This window comes from Falco peregrinus, chromosome 5, assembly GCF_023634155.1.
Source record: "Falco peregrinus isolate bFalPer1 chromosome 5, bFalPer1.pri, whole genome shotgun sequence".
Taxonomy (NCBI): Eukaryota; Metazoa; Chordata; class Aves; order Falconiformes; family Falconidae; genus Falco; species Falco peregrinus.
The window spans coordinates 33,461,509-33,483,804 of record NC_073725.1 but is presented as its reverse complement, the minus strand read 5'-3'; the positions used below and the strand labels follow the sequence as shown (position 1 = coordinate 33,483,804).

The 22,296-nt window shown below is 36.6% G+C and overlaps 1 protein-coding gene across 2 annotated transcripts in view; it reads right to left on the bottom strand.

Annotated features, from left to right (window-relative positions):
* Positions 1-22,296, bottom strand: part of DGKB (diacylglycerol kinase beta) — a 363,732-nt gene that overhangs the window by 325,126 nt on the left and 16,310 nt on the right. For both annotated transcript variants that reach the window (XM_027777058.2, XM_027777059.2), the window contains exon 2: positions 6,595-6,854. In XM_027777058.2, the coding sequence (XP_027632859.1) occupies positions 6,595-6,664 (70 nt within the window). In that variant the 5' untranslated portion in view covers positions 6,665-6,854. The remainder of the gene's footprint in view (positions 1-6,594; positions 6,855-22,296) is intronic.

Here is a 22,296-nt window from a genome sequence, read left to right as displayed (position 1 = left end):
CAGCCTGGGAAAAACATCACTGCCAAAAGTTTTGCAAAAAGGTTTTTTTCAGGCTTTTTCCTCAGGGCACATTTTGTTGACAAACTCAGAAGGACAACACAAAACCAAGCTATTTCCCCAGAGCACACATGCTGCCAGATCCCAGAGGTCTTTGCCTCTCTCCACCTATGAAGGGAAGACCTGCCTTCTTTCTTCTAAAGCCTAGCTGAATCGTGAAACAGTCTTGCTTTAACTGTTTCCAGTCCCTTCAATATTTTCACACCTGCTTTTGGAGCAGGAATCTCTAAACTCCCCTTAACAAATAATTAGGACTTCATTTAATAAAAAGGATTCAAAAAACCCTGTCCAAACTAATCACGATAAAGCTGTTTATATTGTTTCTCTCTAATGTCCTTAAAATCCAGGCTGCTGTTAGAAGTAGTACAGAGCTATGCATATACCTGGTTCTATACAGTTTAGAAGAAACGCTCTCTGCCTGAGAAGCCCTATATGTACCTTATCCTATGCAGTGACATTATTATGCAGAAAAACACCTATGTCTCTTCACCTTTCTTTCCCGCAGCCAGCAGTGATCATGAAATCTGAAGGAGGAGAAAAATAAGAATTTTCTTCTTTTGAGTGCATGTATGTCCTTAGAATCTTCAGGATTTGCTGTGGGCTACATTATTATTGTTGTTGTTATCTCAGTTCTCTTTCTTTTCACATATTCTTGGGAAGCATTTTAATGACAGGCAAAAATCTAATGCAAAATATTTTCTACTTTTCTCTCTTCAGAACAAGAAGAGAGTACTTTTAATTTGACTGGCAAGGAGGACACAGAAGAACTGTCTTTGGAAATAATTATTCTTCCAAAAAACACACACATGCATATTAACTGCAAAGAGCCAAGTATTCGGTAATATGCTCTTTGAATTCTAGAAATACACTTTTCTTCTTTTTAAAGTAATATCTAAACTGTTCAAAAAAATTCAATTGAAGCTCCAAATTATTTAATTATGACAAGCAGATGAAGAAAGGTCTTAAATTGGAAGTATAAAGTTGCTTTGTATTGGGCTCAAAAATTATTCAGTAAAACGGAACAACGGCTATTCCTTGGATTAATTTACTGGAAGATATTCCCTTAATAATAAGTTCTGAGTATTGCTTAGAGTGAAGTGTTTTGCGATTAGGACTAAGTGGTGGAGAATTCATTCTCTTTTGCTATTCGGTGCCATTTATGGAAATTGGGCAAAGCTGTTATGCATTCAGGAAAGAAATTTTACATTCAGGGTTTGTGTTCACCAAACAATACACTTGGATAAAACTGAGAATCATACTATAAATGTGATGAAGATGACAGATAGACAAGATGTGGTAGTAACTTCTCAACAGGATGCCAAGGACAGTACCTGCACACAGAGCTAGGAGCAGGCCTTGTTTGTTTAATTGTATTTGCTAGAGTGGATAGACTATCATCAAGCTAACAGAATATCAATTAACAGTGGAACTACACTGAACTGGAACAGTGTCTTTCAGTCAGAGTGGAAAGCACATGCCCCTGTCAGAGGCAACATGAGGAGTTTAATGGGCTTGGTATAGTGAAAGATCCACACACCTGCTTTGGTAACTAAAAAGGGGATTTAGACCAAATTCAGACCTCTAAACCCAGGACAGCTGGATCTATAATGTCCACACTATCACCTACAGTTCTGCACATATAACCTAACTCTGGAAGTACTTTAAGCTTATTATCTGTGCCACCTGTATCTCAGTATGGTTTCAAAATTGCTTTACATGACTAAAGCCAATCAATGTGGAAAAGAAGCAGCTCACCTAGGTGCCTCCTGAGTTCTGTTACAGTGTAAAGATAAGAAGAGGCACTTAATTTGCCTCTTAGAACCTGGGCAGACCCATTCCTCTGCGATTCCTAGAAACCATAATACCTGCAGATGTCACTGATTTCATCAAAGTCTGGCAGAAAGAATCATCTTCATAAAACAGGTGGAAGTGAGACAGACTTGCCTTCTGGTTAGGGGAAAGACAGAGGATATGAGTTCAAACTGAGCTTCAGCCTTGAAAGACACAAACCCAAACTCCTCACTCCTACAAGTTTGCCTTGTCTACTATGCAGTAGTCTGGGTGACCACTCATTCCAATCCTGGATCAGAACTAAGGCTGTGAGAGCAGAAAGGTGTGTGTGGGGGGGGTGCTTATGCGGAAGACAGCAGCTGGAGGTGTCACACAAGCAACACTGTATCTCTGTAGCCAGTTTAGGTTGAGGGTATTCAGCTTGAGAAAGAAACTCGGTGAGGGTTTTTTCTGACCACACAGAAAATATGCAAGACACTGGCAAATGCATTTTAAAGAAAAGATTTCCTGGGTGGATAGGCATATAAAGTGCAGAACACTGACTCCTCTCCTGAAAATAAATGAGCAAACCTTCCTAACCAACTATATTTAGGCTCCAAGGAGAAGCAGAACTTGAAATACACTCTGTGCTTAAAGCTTGCTACAGGTTAGCGCAAGGCACCTCAACACATCCCCTCTTCGGGCTCAACTGCTAAAGGTATCTGCTTTGCATCAACAATAGTAAATGCTGTGAATCACCAACACAGCATCTGAGCATGAGAGAGATGTAAGGGTGAACTCTGAATTCTACCCACTGAGCTCAGGTCAGCCTACTACACTCCCCTGTAACAGTATATTTCTTTAATAATTCTGAATTATAAAAACTTAATTAAAAGAAAGCATACATTTTATTTGTGCACCAGAATGTGTGTACGCTAACATATCCGAAAAAACTCTTTCTGTAGGTCTTGTTGTTTGAAGTGCTGTACTACTTTCTTCCAGTCTTACACATATCTTACTATCAAATACCTACATAAAATGACACTGCTTAAGAAATATTTTATATTTCAGCCTTCTGTTGTATTGGGCTTGCATGGCAAGGTTGTGGTAGCAGGGGGGCTACAGGGGTAGCTTCTATGAGAAGACACCAGAAGCTTCCCCCATGTCTGAGAACACCAACACCAGTCAGCTCTAAGACAGACCCACCACTGGCCAAGGCCAAGCCTGTCAGCAATGGTGGTAGCGCCTCTGGGATAACATATTTAAGAAGAGGGAAGAAAAACCTGCTGTGCAACAGTAGCTGGGAAAAAGGAGTGAAAAATATATGAGGGAAACTACTGTGCAGACACCAAGGTCAGTGAAGAAGGTGAGGAGGAGGTGCTCCAGGCACCAGAGCAGAGATGCCCCTCACAGCCCATGGTAAAGATGATGGTGAGGCAGGCTGTCCATGTGCAGCCCATGGGGGTTAACAGCAGAGCAGTTATCCACCTGCAGCCCATGGAGGACCCCACACCAGAGCAGGTGCATCTGTCTGACAGAGGCTGTGACCCTGTGGAGACCCCACACTGGAGCAGACTCCTGGGCAGGACACAGTGGAGAGAACAGCACAGGCAGAAGCAGGTTTGCTGGCAGGACTTGTGGCCCCACGGGGGACCCACACTGGAACAGACAGTTCCTGAAGAACTTCAGCCCATGGAAGGGACCCACACTGGAGAAGTTTGTAGAAGACTGTTTCCCATGGGTGGGACCCCACGCTGGAGCAGGGGAAGAGAGTGAGGAGTGATAGAGCCACTTAGTGGGCAACTGTCATCCAGCCAAGGTCAACCCACCACAGCTGTACAAAAGTAATTCTGATTCCAGTGGCCCCATGAAGTAGATGTGACTATCGGCCACTATGAGTATGATCCAAAGTCACTGACATCCAAGGTAGAGAGGTTTCTGGGAGACTATACTCTTTGTTCCCGTACTCACTTTAGGCCTGGTTCAAACTAAAGTAGGGATTATAAACATTGTATTTTGTAAATTCAAAAAAGTGTATCTGTTAAAATTTCCATCATTAAAAAATAACGTTGTAATTTAGGTAAGATTTATGAAGTCAAGTCTCTACACCAAGCTGAATGAAAGGCAGAGCAAATTACATCCCCACATATCAGCAGGAAAGTGGAAAACAAATGACTTCATTAAAAATTCCCTACTGTATTCTCGAGTCCTTCAATGAAACCTGCTGCTTAGCCAAAGGCAAGGCTGGGGGCTCATCACAACCCCCTGTAGGCAGGCAACTGCCACAGAGTCAACTTCCCCTATAAAGTAACCTTCTGACACTCAGATCATCTCTCCTTCCTGCAGGAGACCCACCAGTACCTCAGGTCACATGCTGGGGAAAAGTGTGCAATTCCTGTGGGGTTTTTCTGTTAGATAAATCAAAGTCCACCACACTAGCCAAACTCTGCTAGAAATTTGGTGCTTTTTCAGTTCACCATGTTTGCCATGTTCAACAAAGACAAAGGAATATCAAAGCAATTACATATTCAAACTTCATACAATTCAACATAATTTAATTACTATATGGTAATGAGTAAAGGCAACGACTGTCACAACATTCCATATCTCTGCATGTTAGATAAAAAAAGTATCAAATTCAAAAATGTTGGATCCAATTCAATTTTTTTAAAAAATAGTGTGTTTTGAAGTCTGAAATAACACTTTTAAAGATACTGCTATTCAGTCATTCAGGAAAACTAAACTGGACAACTCAAAAATTCAAAATAAGCCCTATATCTGGGTTATATTCCCTTGACATTATACAATCAAAGTCTGTATACCATTAACAATTTTTTTTAATTGCCTCAGAAATTGACCTATTTATACAAAGATGTGTCACATTTCACATTTTCAAACAACTAACATCCTTCTATTCCAGGAAAGCTGACGAAGCCTGAAAGTCATCATGTCTTTCTTTAATGTAGACACAAACCCACAACCAACTTCACCAAACACTTTATCCTGATATCAAGTTCTACTAAAGCAACAGCTCTATGTGATTGTGCTCTCTGAACTATGAACTGTTCTCTCTCCATTAGAAGTTTTTGATTTCTGTTATTGAAAAAATTAATAAAGAATAATTTTAAATTATTTTCCCAAGAAGTAGAAAATATGTTCAGAACTTTTTTTTCTTAAACTGATATACTATGTTTACTATCCATTTGGTGATGTAATTTTTAGAAAAGCTTATTTGTATTAAACATGCGAAATACAAAGTTTTCTTTGCAATGGTCTCTGAAGGCAACAGAACATTAATATAGAATTTTGATGTGTTCTTTTTAAGGTCTGTGTAATTGCATCCCATTCCCCTTTATTTAATGTTTCTGTGTGTTACATAAAAATAAAAACAACTAAAAAGCACAGATGTTTTCCTTTCTCAGATATCTTTAAGTCCTTCTTTTAACGAGGAGTCCTAATTGATTAAATACCAGGCAAGTATCAATGTCTTCTTTTCCACTATGAAATGAGAAACAAAATAGTTCCTTGTTTGGTAACATCATTAAGGACAAAGCAGTATATGGAGCAAATTTCCTTTATATTTATAACTTATCCTTTGAAACAAGAAGGTAGCATGGGGAGAAAACATACTTTGTTAATAAATAGAATAGTTTAAACTATACAGCAATTGTAGAAAACTGTGAGACTCAAATACATGATGAAAATCAAGAAAGCATCATGTAAATATTTCTGCCCGATTTTTTTTTTCTTGGTTTTGTTGTATAACATTGCACTAAAAGAATCATTCATGGCTTAACTTGGTATCATGAAAATACTACGAATCTCCATCACATGCCAGTGGAATGTACGATTAAAGTTAACTCTAAAAATCATTTTATGATTATTCTCTTAGACAACTACGCTGAAATACAATTAAGCATATGCTGTGATGTCACAGGCAAAACAAACCAACCAACCTCCAGTTTTTGCCATTCTTCATTTTAATTTATAAGCAAATGGTTTCTTTAGTAATAAATCAACAACATTCATTAGTCATATGAGATTTTCTCCATTTTTAGAAATGTAAATTTAGACTATTCATCATATAAGAAAACTTCCTAAACGTTCTTGACGTTTTCCAGTTCAATTATTATCAGGCTTCATAATCTAACTTCTCATGTTCAGCATCAGTCCTCTAAGCATGTAATTCCAAGCCATTTAAGTTGCTCAGGCCACTTAAAGGAAGTTTTACCTAAGCAATAACTCAAGAATGGGATAGTCATCTTTGAAAGGTTGTTGTTTCCGGCTCTTTCACAGGACATCACCTCCTTTGAAATGTTTATAGTATTAGAAACATCTTCATATTCAACAACTAGATGTGTTTCTCCTGGAACATCCATGTTTCCTGCATGACTGCACAAGCCTTCTTTTTAATACAAAACCCACTCTATTAGCCTACAAATTTTTATGACGAACTTAACATGACAAAGCCATAAAAATATGCTCTCCAGATATCCATAGTCACATAGCCACTAGTCAGTCTACATGGTACCATACTGGATAATAATTGTTCAGTAAAAAAAAACCCAAAACCTACAGGCTCCAAGTGATTTTGGGTTTTCCCTCCAAAAAAAATATGTGTTGGATTAAAAAAAATATTAACCATAATTTAACCTCTTACTTGACAGTGAATAATATCAATAATTAGTAATATTATATTCTGCATTCAAAATATTCTTTCTTTTTTATTAGCCATAAAATCATACTGAAAAAAAATAAATCACTTACATTCTGCATATTTCTGAAGCTGAGAGAACTCTCCAGGACTAAGGTTAACCCACTTCTCCTGGCTCGTCATACTGGCGGTAAGGGTCTTTGTTAAATATCAGAAAAACATTCCTTTTGATCCAGGTGATATAAATTCCATAGAGATTTGTAGCTTCAGTTCACAGTGCTTGGAGACTGTAGAAACAGCATTGGTCTATGTGGATGAAGTTTTTGAACTATGAACTGTTCCCAATGTGATGGTTCAGTGGAGAATTACGGCACTGTTAAAAGAAGATCAAACATTAGAAGCGTAAACACCACTTTTCTTATGGGATTAATTGGAACTAGTAAATATTTTCTTATATACAGTTTTGCTCAAAATCTTCCCATACAGTATTTTTCCATAAATAATTTTATATCTATTTCCAAATTTTATTTTTTTAATTCCAAATCCACTGAAAATCAAAAATTATTGATTGTTTATGATCAAATTGTATCTGGACACCTAGTGTTGGGATGTTTATGATTTAGTAGCAACCCAGTAAATTTAGTTCCCAATGATTTTAAAATTGGATTAACATAGCTGGTTTATTATCCAATTATGTTGTTGTACAATGCTGTGTGGCCTTATCAAAAATGCTCTGAAACTTCTAACTCCCCATGTCAAAAATGCAATGGATTCTGCAATTTGGTGAGAAATTCACAAGAGCTACATAAATATTAACTATTCTAACAAGATAGTAGGGGTTTGATTTCTAGAATATCACAACATTGCTGAAGTCACTACTGAAAAACCAAATATAACTGTTGTCTCCACTGCAAATCAGTTCAAGACACAAAAAAAAAAAAAAAAAAAAAAAAAAAAAAAAAATCAAACTGTGGGCACCATCTCATTCCAATTATAAGCAGTTTCTACCTCTGTAGGACAGATCTTAATAAGGCAATGCATTACCAACAGCACTCCTTGCACAACAGGTAGGATACTTTTCATCTAATTTTAGCCATCTGAAAGTCAGGTACCTCATTTAAGATTGTCATCCAGGGCACTCTCTTTAATCAGCAGAGACATACAGGTGGCCCAGACAGCAATTAATCCCTTCAGTTTCAACATAGTCTTAAAATGTGATGAATTGCCTTCTTGTGGTATTTATCTTTCACTAGTGATTACAGAGGTTGCCTAGATGACAAGTTTAGACTAGAAAGTTAATTTTAGACCATAAGTGGAATCTCTTTATATGTCTAGCAATGCATCATTTACAAGGGTCAAATTACAAAAAGAGCAAAGGAAAAATTCAGACCAGAGGAGACTGACACAGTAATGGAAAAAGTGCTAAGGAAAAAGATGTTTGCAGCTTGGGGAGGAAAGAAAAAGAAGTAAGATGTCATGAGGGAAAACGAAAAAAATAAATAAAGTAGCTAGGAACAGAAGCATATAAAAAAAGACACATTGACCCAATAATAGACGGGACTTTTTTTTTTGTATTATTTTGTCTTTACATATATCATTCTTGAACAAAGAAATTTGTGAAGACAGACACCTTAGTCCCAGAGCACGCTCTCAGGCCCTTCTTGGTGAATGATTCAAGTACATGCACCCATATTATGATCAAGTAAAGCTATCTAAATGCAATAACAAGTACTTGGCAGCTGCCTGGTGTTTTTTAAATTTGAACCAGAAGAGATTCCTATGCTCTTCATCTCCTCAAGTCAGAATAAAACATAATGATAAGGTGGAAGAGGTAAGAACTACAAACACTAACTGACTAACAAAAACTAACAGGAGCATGGAAATCGGGATGGAAAAAGCAACATAGGTATGGATAACGTTGGCCAAGTATAAGGCACGTCAGCCCTCAAACATCAGTGAATCAATATCAGTGCCAGAAAAAGGGCAGGAACTACAAAAGTTAAAACTGACAATCAGTAAGAAAAGCTATCCTTCTGTCTTGAGAGCGTCAGTCCTCTTATTTATGACAAGATAAAATAACTATGGTCAACAGGGACATTTTAATCAAATTAGAGATGTTTCATTCCTGGCAGTTGATTAGATTGCAGTGAAGACAATTTTATTTTATCAAATAGGTATATTTTTTCTCATATTCTTGACAACTGATTAGGTTTTACTGAAAATGTTTTCATATTTGCATAATTGATTTAATAGAACCAAAGTTTTGTAGCACAATTTCATCCAGTATTACTTTTGTATTCTTAACCACGTTAGTTTCATTACCTACAAAAAACAACATTGCTGAATGCTCTACAGTATGAAATTATCTCCATTCTTTAATATGAACATTTGTGATAAGCAGCTTACCATTAAAATTGCTATCACTAGCAAAGTAATAACTGCTGTGCGCTCTAAACTGATCAAACAATTTACATGCAATGCCTTTAGCTGACCACTGTCTATAGGATTTGTTATATACACAGTACATGTACAGTGCAAATGGATACTTTCCCATTGACTTCCCCTTCTCCAACTTCAGACCTAAATGACCACCTCTGATATCCCCTACTGCCTACAAACAGTGCTGCAAGGAAAGGTACATGACCCGAATGAGGTGACAGCAATGGGAAAATTTAGCATGTTTGTGGCAGTCCACAGGAAAAAAGATGCAGCCTGGGTGTAAGCCAGCAGAGTTATTATAGAAGATACAACAGTTTAAGGCTACAGTATTATTTTGGAAAATTCTTCAGATGCAAGTTCCTCCCTTTGAAAGGGAAGACTGTGGGGGACCTAGTGGAACTAATTTGCCAAGTTTAATCTGGGAACAGTAATGTGGAGGTAGGCAGTCCTCTACTGAGGATGGCTGGTCTTTGGACTGCAGACAGGTCACGTACACCACCTCAAGGCATGTGACGCCAGAACATCCATAAACATAATGGGAAAAATCTTGGCAAAAGGAACCTTATAGAGGCTTCCTTCTTTTACTTCCCTGGTAAATTCTGCTGCAGGGGAGTCTTAAATAAGGAAAGGTCCCTGGTCCCTGCATCCTTTAGTTTTCAGTTAAACCTTTTACAGAGGTGGTTTCCCATTTTCTAAGTGTAATAATGTAGCTGTAGGAAACCAAGCACGTTATACAGATGCCGACGCCAGAAGCCATCAATGCATATCTGTATTACATAAATGTGTGTGTTTTGTCAAGGTGAACATTTTAAGATTACCTATATGTTATCCAAATACCTTAATTTCTGTAGACAACAACATTAATTTACATTATCTTTTTCAGTAGTTTTTAATTTAAATGTTCATTTGTACTTTATTTTAGTGCTCTTTCTCTCAGTACTCCAGAAATATCATGCAGTTAAAAACCTATCAGTACATGAAGAGGAAAATAGTAACAGAGATAATACTATCATGTAGGGGGAAAAAAGAATCTTGAATTAAAACATTAATAAAATGTGTTTGCTGGCAAGAAAAATAAAGATCAGCAGCACCAAACAGACACAAATGGTGATTTGACCTCTCAATGCAGCGACAAATTACTTTGAACAACACACCACAGCATTCAGGTAAAACACATGGGATATCAGGCAGGGAACTCTTCCACAAACCCTCTAAGAGTTTGGCTTATTCCAGGAAACTCAGATTTGTGCACACATTTTGTTAGTACATGCTTAGGCAAGATTCACAGCTCTCTCAACCAGACACAAATTTACAAATAAAATAAATTAGAAACACTACATTAATAAGCCATTCATTTTATCACAAAAAGAATTAGAAAAAAAAATATTCTTTCTCCTCTATCCACTGACTGTAATGCCTTAGAATCCCAGCCTCCCTTTTAAAACATGCTTTTCTTTGTGGATTTGAGAGTTTATTAAATTTTCTGTCAGGATTCCTACCAGGCCATATACCCAAACTAGGAAGCAAAGCTTTGTTAAAAACTCTACAAATCAAATTACTTAGAATTCAGCCAACTATGCTGACAAGCTTAGTTTTCCAGGAATTCCCCATGCCACTGAAATCCTCAGCTGCCCTGCAGAAATCAGGCTGAGGAGTGGGGAAGAGAAAGGAACATACAATGGAGGGAAAACAAATATAAAGGCACATCCCCCACACACCAATCTCAACACCCAAATAATATCATTATGCCTTGTAAAGTCCTCACAGCAAGCAAGGAAAGAAGAGTTTTCGGAGACTATGGGGGGTGGGGTTGTTGGTGGTGAAATACTTTCAGTCCTACAAACCCAATAAACAATACAAGTGGGTTCAGCTTCAAATGATTCCAGAAGAGGACTGTGGCCTGTGGAAACACATCCAGCATCTCAAGCAACCCAGCTCCCTCTACATGCTCCTGAAAAAGGCAGGAGGGCTTCTTCTGGGGTCCATGCTCACTGCCAGGACTGAAAGCATGACACTCTTCTTAACACATGCCTTAGGGGACTTTTCTCTGATCACCATAACAGGGAAACCTCAAACAGCCTACAGTCTGCCTTTTGGAATTACTCAGCCATTTTTTGCTTTCTACCAGCCCTTCCATAGCATACATATCACATACAATTTCATCACTAATTGCCAGTTATTCCATAAAAGGAGCACAGCTTAAGGCTGATGGAAAAAAAGGGTGCTGATGACAAAATGACATATCTTAAGTAAGCATTTGCCATGCTATACAAGACTGAGACCTTCTAGTCCTTTTCATCCATTTCCCTCTGGTTTAGTATGCTTAAAGAAAAAAAAACCCAAAAAAAACCACACCCCAAAAAACCCAACACCAACTTAAAAGAAAAAAAGAAGATGAACACTAAGGAAACAAGTTTCCTTCCTCTGCAACATGACTACTTAGTGATTTTTGCTTGAACAACAGGAATAAATAACACAGAATATTTTATACCGTAATTGCTATGGAGGCTGAAGCAATTAGGCTTTTCAAGAACTTTTCTGTACAGAATGTACTTGATATTTCCTTCAGTTGGGAACTACACCTTCACCATGGTTATAGCTGGATCCTGTGATTTGAGTGTTGGTGACATCACAGATTTTCCAAAGGAGAATTTTTACATGTCAAATACCACATGCTGACACATACACCTGAATCGGTTTTCTCTATAAACTCCTGCAACCAGTCCAGAAAGCAAGTACAACCTTTCTACCGACAAGTCCAAAGCATCTTTCCTCTGAAAACTCAGTGTCATTTGTGAGTTTAGCATACAATTGAAAAAAAAAACCCAAAAAAACATTTCATCAGTTCTTGCAGAAGAACAACTCAACTTTCATGTATAAAATATATTCTCTTGTGATCAAATTTTAAGACCTGTGTAACATTAATGCATAAGGTATTATGATGCACTATTGCACTATTTATTCTCTATTAAGTGAGCTGTTGGAGTCTAAGTGAATAATACTTCCTGGACACTGAAAGACCATACTTGCTATTGAACCCCTAGGATATTCTCCCCACTAATGTTGCTACTTTCAAAATAGTTGAACCAACCAAACAAACAAAAACCACAGAAAAAAACAACCAAACACAAAACAAACAAAAAAAAACCACCACCACAAAAATCCAAAAACCTCACAATAAAAACATGCCGCAATCTCTGATCTAATTTCTTGGAAATGCAGGAAATATATAATGTACAGACATAAAAGACAATTGTGTAGGTATTCCTGCGATTCATTTTATACTTCATAGAAAACAGTTTCTCTAATGTCAAAAATAATCCCAATTTCAATAGTTGAGAGTTTACTCTGAAGATTTTGGATTTTGGGGGAAAATCCAATCAAAAGTATTTGCTAATCACCATTTTGACTTTACTCTCAAATACTGAAGTATTATGATTACTTATAATTGCTGCTAGATTAATGGCATGGATGAAAAAAAAAGAGAGTCCCCATAACAAAAAAATAGCTTTTTTCTACATAGATAGCATATTTTACATAACATCATCTTCTTGTTTTTCACAATATTTAGCATAAAGTCATTTTACTAGTACACATTTTTTTCGATACAGCAAAGGATGCTTACTGATGTAAATGAATGTAATTTTGAAATATAAAGTCTAAACATTGATACACTGTAAGCCATAAAAATTTGCTTACCAAGCTGAAAATCTTTCCGTTTGCAAGAGTGACTTCAACACAACTCAAAAGCACGCATGTTTTTCTGACTACTTTACTCCCAGGTGTTCTAGTCTGTGGCATGTAAAAAATACCCATTTAAATTTTAACACAAAGATATGGCCCATATTCCTCAGAGAAACAATTATTCAAATTCACTTCCTTGAATTATTTGTATGGAATATACCTGTAAACACTGGAAATACATGCAGCACAAAAATGATTGTGATATGCTAAGCAGGATACTTGAACCTTTGAGAAATCATTTCACCAGTACTGTAGTTTATGACAGTGAGAAATACTAGCAACAAAAACTGAGCACTGATAAAACCTGATCAGAATGCAAGATGCCACTGAATACACTTACATTTAAAATACAGGCATAATTTTTTTTTTTTTTTTTTTTTTTTTACTTTGCTCTTCGTTTATCTTACCTTCATCATATGACTACTGTAAAAGCAACTTCAGACAGACCTTAAATTTTTCCAGCTCCTAGGCTCGCTATATCCAAGTTGCTACACTACTTACCTACCAAGTCAGGAGAACTACAATCAAATTTCACAGTGTTTTTCTCACTAACAGAAATATTGAAATGAATGAAACTAAGGAGAATCTGGGACAAGGAAATACCAGTATGTATATGTGCTGATACATCATAAATTCACAAAGGCTTTCTTCTTGCTTTAAATATTATAACTGAATAAACCAAAAATAAACTGACACCTTTTCAGACTAGAATTTATTTTATGCTTACAAAACAGTGTACATCACAAAAATCTTCTGAGAATCGTAAAGCTGTTCCCAATGCTAAAAACTTACCAATAACCACCACAGAAAAACAGATTTTAAAAGTGAAAATTTTAAAAAGGAATTTAAGGAATTAGTCATCCTTGTTATCATTTTACTTCAATGACTAAACAAGCAAATTTGTCCATAGGGCCATTAAAAAATTGATACCTTTATTTTATGACTAAATTATCATATTGTATAATATTTTGACTGTATAAGTGATTGATCATAAACATATTGAGACCAAGAGGACAAAAAATTTACTCCATCAAAAAGCAGACAAACTACATAGAAGCATTTCTAAAGAGCTGTTAGCATTTTGAAATTGGTGAATGCAAAAAAATTACTATTTGAATATTAAAAGCCTTAAAAGAATGCTGAATCACTAGGGTTTATGACTGGTATTCTTTAATAAATGGAATAAAGCAATCTGGTACAGAAAGGACAGGATTTGATAGGTATAACTATGTAACCTGTAGGAAGTTCTCTGTAATACAGTACATTTAGCTGTCCGCTTACAGTGAGGATTAATCACAATTCTTCCCATGTCGCCCACTACTACTTCTATATATCAATCAAAAACGCCTCCAGAATTTAGAACATCATGAAATAAACATCTTAGGGGTAACCTCTGCCACTGTCCCCAAGAAAGCCAGCTCCAGAAGTGCACCCCTCAGTGTGAACTCTACATATATCTCCTCACAACTAGCACCACAAGTATCTAAGCCCGTATCAACAGTGTTAAGTTCTTTGACTATTATTAGCTGCCACATGTTCTTCCTCTTTTCTTTCCATTCTCTCTCATGGGATGAACTGTAAACTCTGCATAACAATTAACTTTTGTTAGTAATAAGCTACAGGGTTGGGGTTTTTGTTTAATTGTTGGGTTTAATTAATCTCTCCATAGTTAGGTGCTCTAGGGGTGATTACATTAGAGGAAGGCAAAGCTGAAAAGTGTAATTTGCAACTGGGGAAGATTTTCGATGATCCTTAATTTCCTGGGGCAGAAATTCCTACTTCATGCGCGGAAATAAGCCTTTGAAGAGATGTGCTTTAGTCTTGAGACAAAAATGTTCCACTGTGCTCGAGGAAAAGATTTGTTAACTGCTGTCCTCATTCCAAAGCTTTATGCATTTTAAAATTAACTAGGAACAGGGTGCAGGAGTTCCTTCTAAATGACTTGTGAAAATATGAATCCAAGTTAATCTCCAACAGGAAACCTGTACATAGAATAAGAGGTTAGCTTAACAGGCAGGTTAAGGAATTTCATAGTAGAAGTTCATGCTACGTTGTTTTCTACTAGGTGGATTTTTTTTTTCTTTTTTTTTTTTTTCCCCTAGGCAGAGCACTACATGCAGAAGTTGACTAAATTATTGCAGTCCTGGGTAATGAATAGCTGGCGCTATATCACTATCCACTGGGATAGTGTGGAGCCTTCTAGACAACTACAAATGGTTTCATATTTATTCATTAGTATTACTATAAAAAAGTTCAGTAACAGTGAGCTACCAAAAGGGATGTCATAAAGTAGGATGGGTACTTGCCTACAGGAATGTGTATCTGCAAGCAAAGGAAATTATGTGGCAGCAGCAGCATCTCAAACTATGATCCCCTGTTCACCCACGCAGCTCCTGACCTGCTCAAATTCAGCTCCAAGGAGATGGTAATTTCTAGGTTTGTGAAGGCTTTGTGAACGTCACCACTTGTGTCTCCTACCACTTGCTCTGATGGCATGTCTACACTGCCACCAGAGGCATGGATGTGCACATGGAGCACCTGTGAGGCAGTTTTACTGAAACAAAGCCAGAAGGGAGCTGCCAAGTTAGCCCAGCACCACAAGAACCAGGACAGGCTCTGCACCTCTGCCCAACCTCCTGCCCACATGCCCAAGCCCATGCCAGCATAGTCTCACACCTCTTAGTACCTGAAACAACTACTTAAAGCCAGCTTGGACTCATCTCATTCATAGCAGAAATGAAAGAGACCTCCAGTCTCTTATCTCATCTCGTATTATCAATTTTCTTACAGTTTACATACTGCCATTGACTAAACAGAGAGAGGTCCGACATTTGTGGAACTACACACAAGAGGTTTGGTCAAGGATGGAAGTGCATTTTCTGATTGAGTGTCCTTCATTTGTTTGTCTGTCTGTCCCCCCCCAGACAGACTTACAGTTGTAAAGACAACTTTAACATGTTGACCCATCTTTCAGATGGGACTGCACCACCCCTTGAAGGTTCATTGTGCTGATTTTTTTCAGAGGAATTTAAGAAGATGATAATGAAATTTCTGTCCTCCTCCTACCAATTTCAGGATATTAAGTCATTATATTGTGAATGTTCAGCCTTTCATCCAAAGACTCCAACCTAAACCCCACCATTTTAAACATGTTAAACTGTGTCTAGAATACTTTGTGGCTAACAAATTCCAATAGTCCCATGGATTTGTTTTTTAACTAAAAATTGGTATCACATTGCACTTTTAATTGAGAAAGGTATATAACTGCACTTTTATGCAATTTAAGTTTGTGTTCTTTTCCCATGGTGTTCAGTTTTCAATAAGCAATATTAATTTTTTGTTTCCCTGTGTTTTTCCCATCTTAAAGGGAAGAAGAAAAAAAAAAAACAAAAACAACCAAACACAAAACCTTGATCCTGTCTCCTCTTTCCCTTGGGAATTTTTTTTTGCTGAGCTAGCTTATATTATGCTTGCATTTTTAATATTTTTTTTCCTCTGGAGGAAGGCTCTGCATTTCTGTTATCTTTTTCTAGTATGCTTTTCTCTGAAGTTCTACCTAATTAGTTTCTCTCTTTAAATGTTGCAGTTAATTCTCCTCAAATGTAGCTTATGTTTTCACACTAGTAGTCCCTAGCACTATCGTTACTGCTATTGTAAGTATGATTACCTAATGATAGGAGAAAAATAGGACTGGCAGAAAGATGTAAAATCTTTTCTAACACATAAAGCTTTCAGACACACAAGCCTGTCCTGAAACCTGGGAATAGATGGAGGAAACTTCAAGTTAAGTATGGGTTAAGGTCAGTTTTGAGTTTAACTTAAGACTGAGTTGTTATGATTTGAGGGAAAAGGGTAGTTAGTATCTTATTGCAGGTCTGGATCATATGCACATATTCTTCAGGATTTGGTTTTTATTCTGCTTGCTTTGTCTGTAGACTGATGAATATACTGCTAGGGGAGCCACTGGTGCCACTTTGCCCCTCCTGACATCTTGAGGGTGACAGCACCACCTGTGAAGGCAAATCTCAGATTTTGCCACGTTTCGGGTCCTTTTGCCTATACTACTGATAATTTCCAAACAGCCTGCTTGGAATACAGTAATAAAACATGATCAAACTTACATGGAAAGAGACACAGCATAACACATGTGAAGTTCTTGGGATACTCCAGTAAGCAATCTGCCTTATATATGCAGTTGTTGAATCAAAACTGAACTCGCTTTACAAGACTGTAACTTGAAATTTGAAGCAATGTTTCCTCATCCTCTGCAATTCCACTGGAGACCCACAGGATTTTGCCCAAGGGAGTTTTAGTGTTATCCACAAATCGTGGCCAAGAGCCAAACAAGTATTAAATAATCTCCATCACCATACTAGAACACCTTTTACAGCACTAGACACCTTCTAGCATGGGCCACCTTTCTTTTGCTGTCACTGTAGTTGTCAAACTAAAAATTATTCATATGTATATTTCTGAATCATAAACATTGTCACTTAAACAATTATTAATCTCCTGTGCAATTCATTTTTACCATAGCTTTAAAAAGCAAAAGTTACACAATGTTTGATATGCTACCTTTTGAATCCCTATTAAAATAAATAAATACAATCTAGTAGGGAAAGAAAAAAACCAGTCCATTCTGACACCATTTTTAAGTCTTACATCAAAAAGACACACGTATTAGAATACAGTCCCTAATGAAAAGCCAGAAATCAGAGCATGTTATAAAGTAAGGAAAGCAGAATAAAAACACAAAGACAAAAAGTAACTAAACAACTCATTTTTGTTTCTGTGCTTAAATTGTTAAAGATCTCTTCAGTGACAAAAAAAAAAAAAAAATAAATGGATAGTAGCTTGGTAACACTACATCTGTTCTTCTGTAAGTAGAATGATTATATAATTCAGTCTTCTGGACTCCACTCCCACACAGAACAGAAGAATCAGATAAAAGCGCTACCACTCCTGGAAATGCTAATTACAGATGCACTGCCTCCATGAATTATCTTATATTCTTATCTTTTATAGCAATAGAACTAATTGCAAACAACTGCAAACCTGTATCTATTATACTATTTCATATCTGCAAAAGCCCTTCTTCTTTCAACCTGTAGTCTGTTGCTTTGGTTTTGTGAGTTTCTCAGATGAAGCACTGGGCTGCACACACTGCACTTGATGCATTGCAAGTCAGAAGCTCAAGTCCTTTAAAATTATTTTCTTTACTTCAAACTTGATGATCCCACAGCTTAACACATTGTGTGTCTATCTGAAGTCAACTGAAGGCCTAGTCACTGAAATAAATGCATCTGAAACAGAAAATTTAAAATTTCATTTACGTTGACCAATAAGTTAAAAAATTGGTCCCACAGAACTTCTACATCATCCTACAAATTGCAAAATTATCTACAAGGTTTACACTCATCTTTCTATTACTAGAGAGAAACTATGAAGAAAAATCTTGTTACTTATGAATTGGCACAAGCTTGTTAAGTTACATTTGATCTTCCACAATTTTGCAACATTTTTATCCCATAATTGCTTCATATAATTCAGTCTGTACCTAGTAACCATGTTAGTAGTTCTTCCACCTACCTATACAAAGTCACCAGTAAAGGTCTAGTTGTATTATGAGAAGACTGTATATGAAAGATGTATATTGCTGACCTTGGATCCCATAAATCTTGCAAGAGAGAATAAAAATGCAATGAAAACAAACAGAACCGAAAAACAAACAGAACCGAAAAACAAACAGAACCGAAAAACAAACAGAACCGAAAAACAAACAGAACCGAAAAACAAACAGAACCGAAAAACAAACAGAACCGAAAAACAAACAGAACCGAAAAACAAACAGAACCGAAAAACAAACATATTTTTTAGCAATTAAGAATTATTCTCTATTGTTCCATCCTGAATTGATCCATGAAAACTTTTGAATGAAGAGATTTTCCAAAGTCCTTTGTGTGGTCTACTCTTATTAACAGGCACAGTATCTACATATATAACACTTCCCAGGAGCTACCCATGTAAAACTCACCTTCATCAATTAGAGAACATATGGATTTTAAAAAGTTATGTTATTAGAAATAATATTTTTTAACTTTACTAAATGGTTTATTATTTAGATGTCGTTCCTTTTACCTGGTCTGTACTAAAACATGCACAGCTGAATTCTTCTACATATGAAATAAGCCTAAAAAAAAAATTTTGCTTCACTTGCATCCTCTTTATATCACAGAAGTATCTCTAAGTCACTCCATTTACTAGGTCATCCTATTTGAGTATAGCTCATGACATTTTTGGGAAAAAGATAAAAGAGAGAGAAAAAAAAAACCCCACCTGTTCCATGAGGAATTATTTTTGCAAAGATTATATTTTAAATTATAGTCATACTTACTAATGAAACAGTTTACCTTTAGAGAACATTCACCAAAGGTCAACTAAAGCCTCATAAACATTCCATCCTCAAAAAGATACAATGCATTTAAAATTAACTTGTTTTTAAGTTCCAGTGGATATTCATAGAAGTGGTTTTGCTGTACCTCAGTAACTTTTATAATTAAGTAATTTATTTCTGCTTATATTTGCACTAAATCAACAGACAGTTAGCCCCTGTTGTACCATTTGAGGTATGCCAAGTAACAAGTGTTGTTCTACCCAAGAACAAAGGATGACCATTAGCCACAAGAAGAAAAAGCAACAAACGAAAAAAACACCACAAAAAGGTCATCCATATCAGGTCATGCTCATCCATGCAAATCTGTGATTCAAAAGGTGAGATACTGTTGTTTAGACTTACCTGCTTAGACTGCATAGGCAGAAATCCCAGAGCTGGGCTGAACTGGGCAACTGGAACTACGTAGCCTGGGCACTATGTTGCTTTTCTGACCCAAAATGGGGTGTCTGCACTCTGGACGCCTAAATACACTTCAATTATCACCTCATTTCTTACAAGCTAGTTTAACCAATGAAACAGATGAAAAGAGGATCTCAAGTAACTAATTATGTTATTATTATGTGTTTGTATTACAAAAGCAGAAACTAAGATAAGGTTGACTATATCACTGACAGTACAACATACAAAAGGGACAGACCTGCTGGCTTTTAAGTGCAAGGACAAGAAAATAAGAGAAAGAAAAATATCCAATTTTACAGAATATAAACAGAGAACTGAAATTCCTAAAAATGAATATTTCTGCGCCTAGTACAGAATTTGACAAGTTGGCTAGATCTCAGCTGGCACTAATTATTGCATTTCAAATTCACTAGACACACTGAAACATTTTTTTCTCAAATAATTTGCTCACTAGCACACAGGAAGTGTGTGGAAAAGTCAGGAACTGAACCGAGATCTGTAACTGAATATACATAAACACATGAACAGTGCTAATTTATGTAAGTCAATAAAACAGTCCTATTTCTTAACAGCTTTATTTTTCTCTATCCTATCATTTGAATTAGTGAATTTAAGTCTAAATGCCTAAAAAAAAAGTATTTCATAACTTAGAATAAAGCTGTTGATTATAAAAATTATCATTGATATCTAATTACCCAAACCACAGAATTTAATTAAAATTCCCTGTCTTTCATGTACAGCTAGCTTTAGTTAAATACACCATTAATTAAACCAAGAAGTAGTTCAAAGGAAGTAGATACTGCTGCGGAAATGTTATCACTTACAGATTTAACTATGTATATCCAATAATGTCACCATTCCAGAAATCTGTGGCTGTTTTTAAATTACTTGAGCGTGTGTACTGTGGTTTGCCCCGGGGTCCTGGTTTTCCAGTCATCCATGCTGGGAACCTGGTTGGAAAATGTCTCTGCTCCCATTCAGGTCCAGCAGCTCCATTCCTTTTCCACCACATGGGCCAGTGCAAGCCCAAGCCCAACGCAAAATGGTGCTGGGAGGAGGCACCCAGGGCCTGAGCCTACACCCCAACAGCCAGAAAAAGCTCCTATATGCATCCACTTCTTTGTCGCAGGAAAAGCACCACAAACCAAACAATCACCTAGTCTCAAATCTTAACTGCTGCGGGAGGTATATGACTTAAGCAGAGTAAAGAGTACTTAAGAAAAAGCTGCTGCTACTTGGAATACAAAACTGCAAAGCGCCAAGTGCTCTGTTTTCAGAAGCAAGTGAGAATTCAGTGCATTTAGCCGTTTTCAGACTCTGGCCTTCTCAAACAAAAGATTATTCAAGAGATTATTATAGATCTCTAACATTTACTAGTAGTTTCCAGTCCTCAAGGTTCCCAGGCACCAATTGCATCACTAGATTTATCTTACATTTCTTAAAATGGCACAACTAAAATAACCAAGTTATTTTTTTTGGCATCTTAAAAGAATTAAAAACATAGATTTAGTATATCGACAATTTTCACTGTGAAAATATCCTGTTGTAAATAAATGTACAACATCATTTTATGTATCCTATTTTCATTTTTCTTCCCATTAAGTATACCAAACATTACTGTTATTATCTCTTGTTAGTATTTTAGAAACCTACCTATGATAAAGATGAAATTATGAACATATATATTTCTGTATAGATACAACAGACTATTCTGATGAAAATAAATATTTTTTCATATTCTTTGGCATATTTCTCTCCATTTTAATTATTCAGCTAATTTATCTAGGCCTTTTAATAACAGGTGTCACCAATACTGGTAGCAGACCTCTTACAATACTGTTGTTTAATTAATTACTAAGGCCAAGTTGGCACAGATAATAGATGAGATAGATATTTACACTGATTAGTTGTAAACCAGAAAGATTACTCTTAGTGTTTCTATTTTGATATCTACACAGTATTCCTTTATGGCTTTAAAACCTATACATATTAACTAAAAATTTCCAGTAAATAATATTAAGAAAAATGTGTCTTCTGCCAAAACGTTCAAGGGGAGAGAGATCTAACACAACTTCTTGCCAATCATAATTCCAGATAATACCGTATTTATTGATGTTTAAAGTTTTTGATGCAAATGTTTTCCTGAATAGTCAACGCAGTTACTGTACTAACAGTTTCAAAATACTCCAAAAGCCCAAAAATACTTTACTGAAAATAGCAAGCTTTGCTTGCTTGGCAGAGTCAGAGGAGTTACGCATATTTTTTAGATATATCAAACATTGCAAAAACACATGTCTTCTCTTTTATGGGACATCACGATTGCTGCATTTGTGGTAAATCTGCCCTGGGACACAGCATTTTACAAAGAAAATTGCATTACAATGTCCCACATTGTGCCATCTGTTTTAAGAAGAACTCTCCAGTGATTTCTATGGTGAATAGTCTTAAAAATATAAATGGAACAAGATGTCCCAAAGTAGTTTTTTTACCTAGCTTAAATACTTTTGATGAAAAAGATTCTGAAAAAATCAGAAAGCTGTAACATTACCACTAAGTTATCCCCCTAATATTCTTCTATTCCCAAACAGGTGAGAAGGTAGATGGGCTGGCGGTCACGTGTGGGAGAGCTCCATGGCTGCAGAGGCAGATGAGGATCCCCATGACACAGGGACTGCATAGGGAATTGGAGCCCCAGCTTTCTCAGGAGGCAAGTCCTCCTGGCTCCCTTCCCTTCTACCCACACACACCCTTCAGTATCAGCCTGTGCCACAGGTACCCG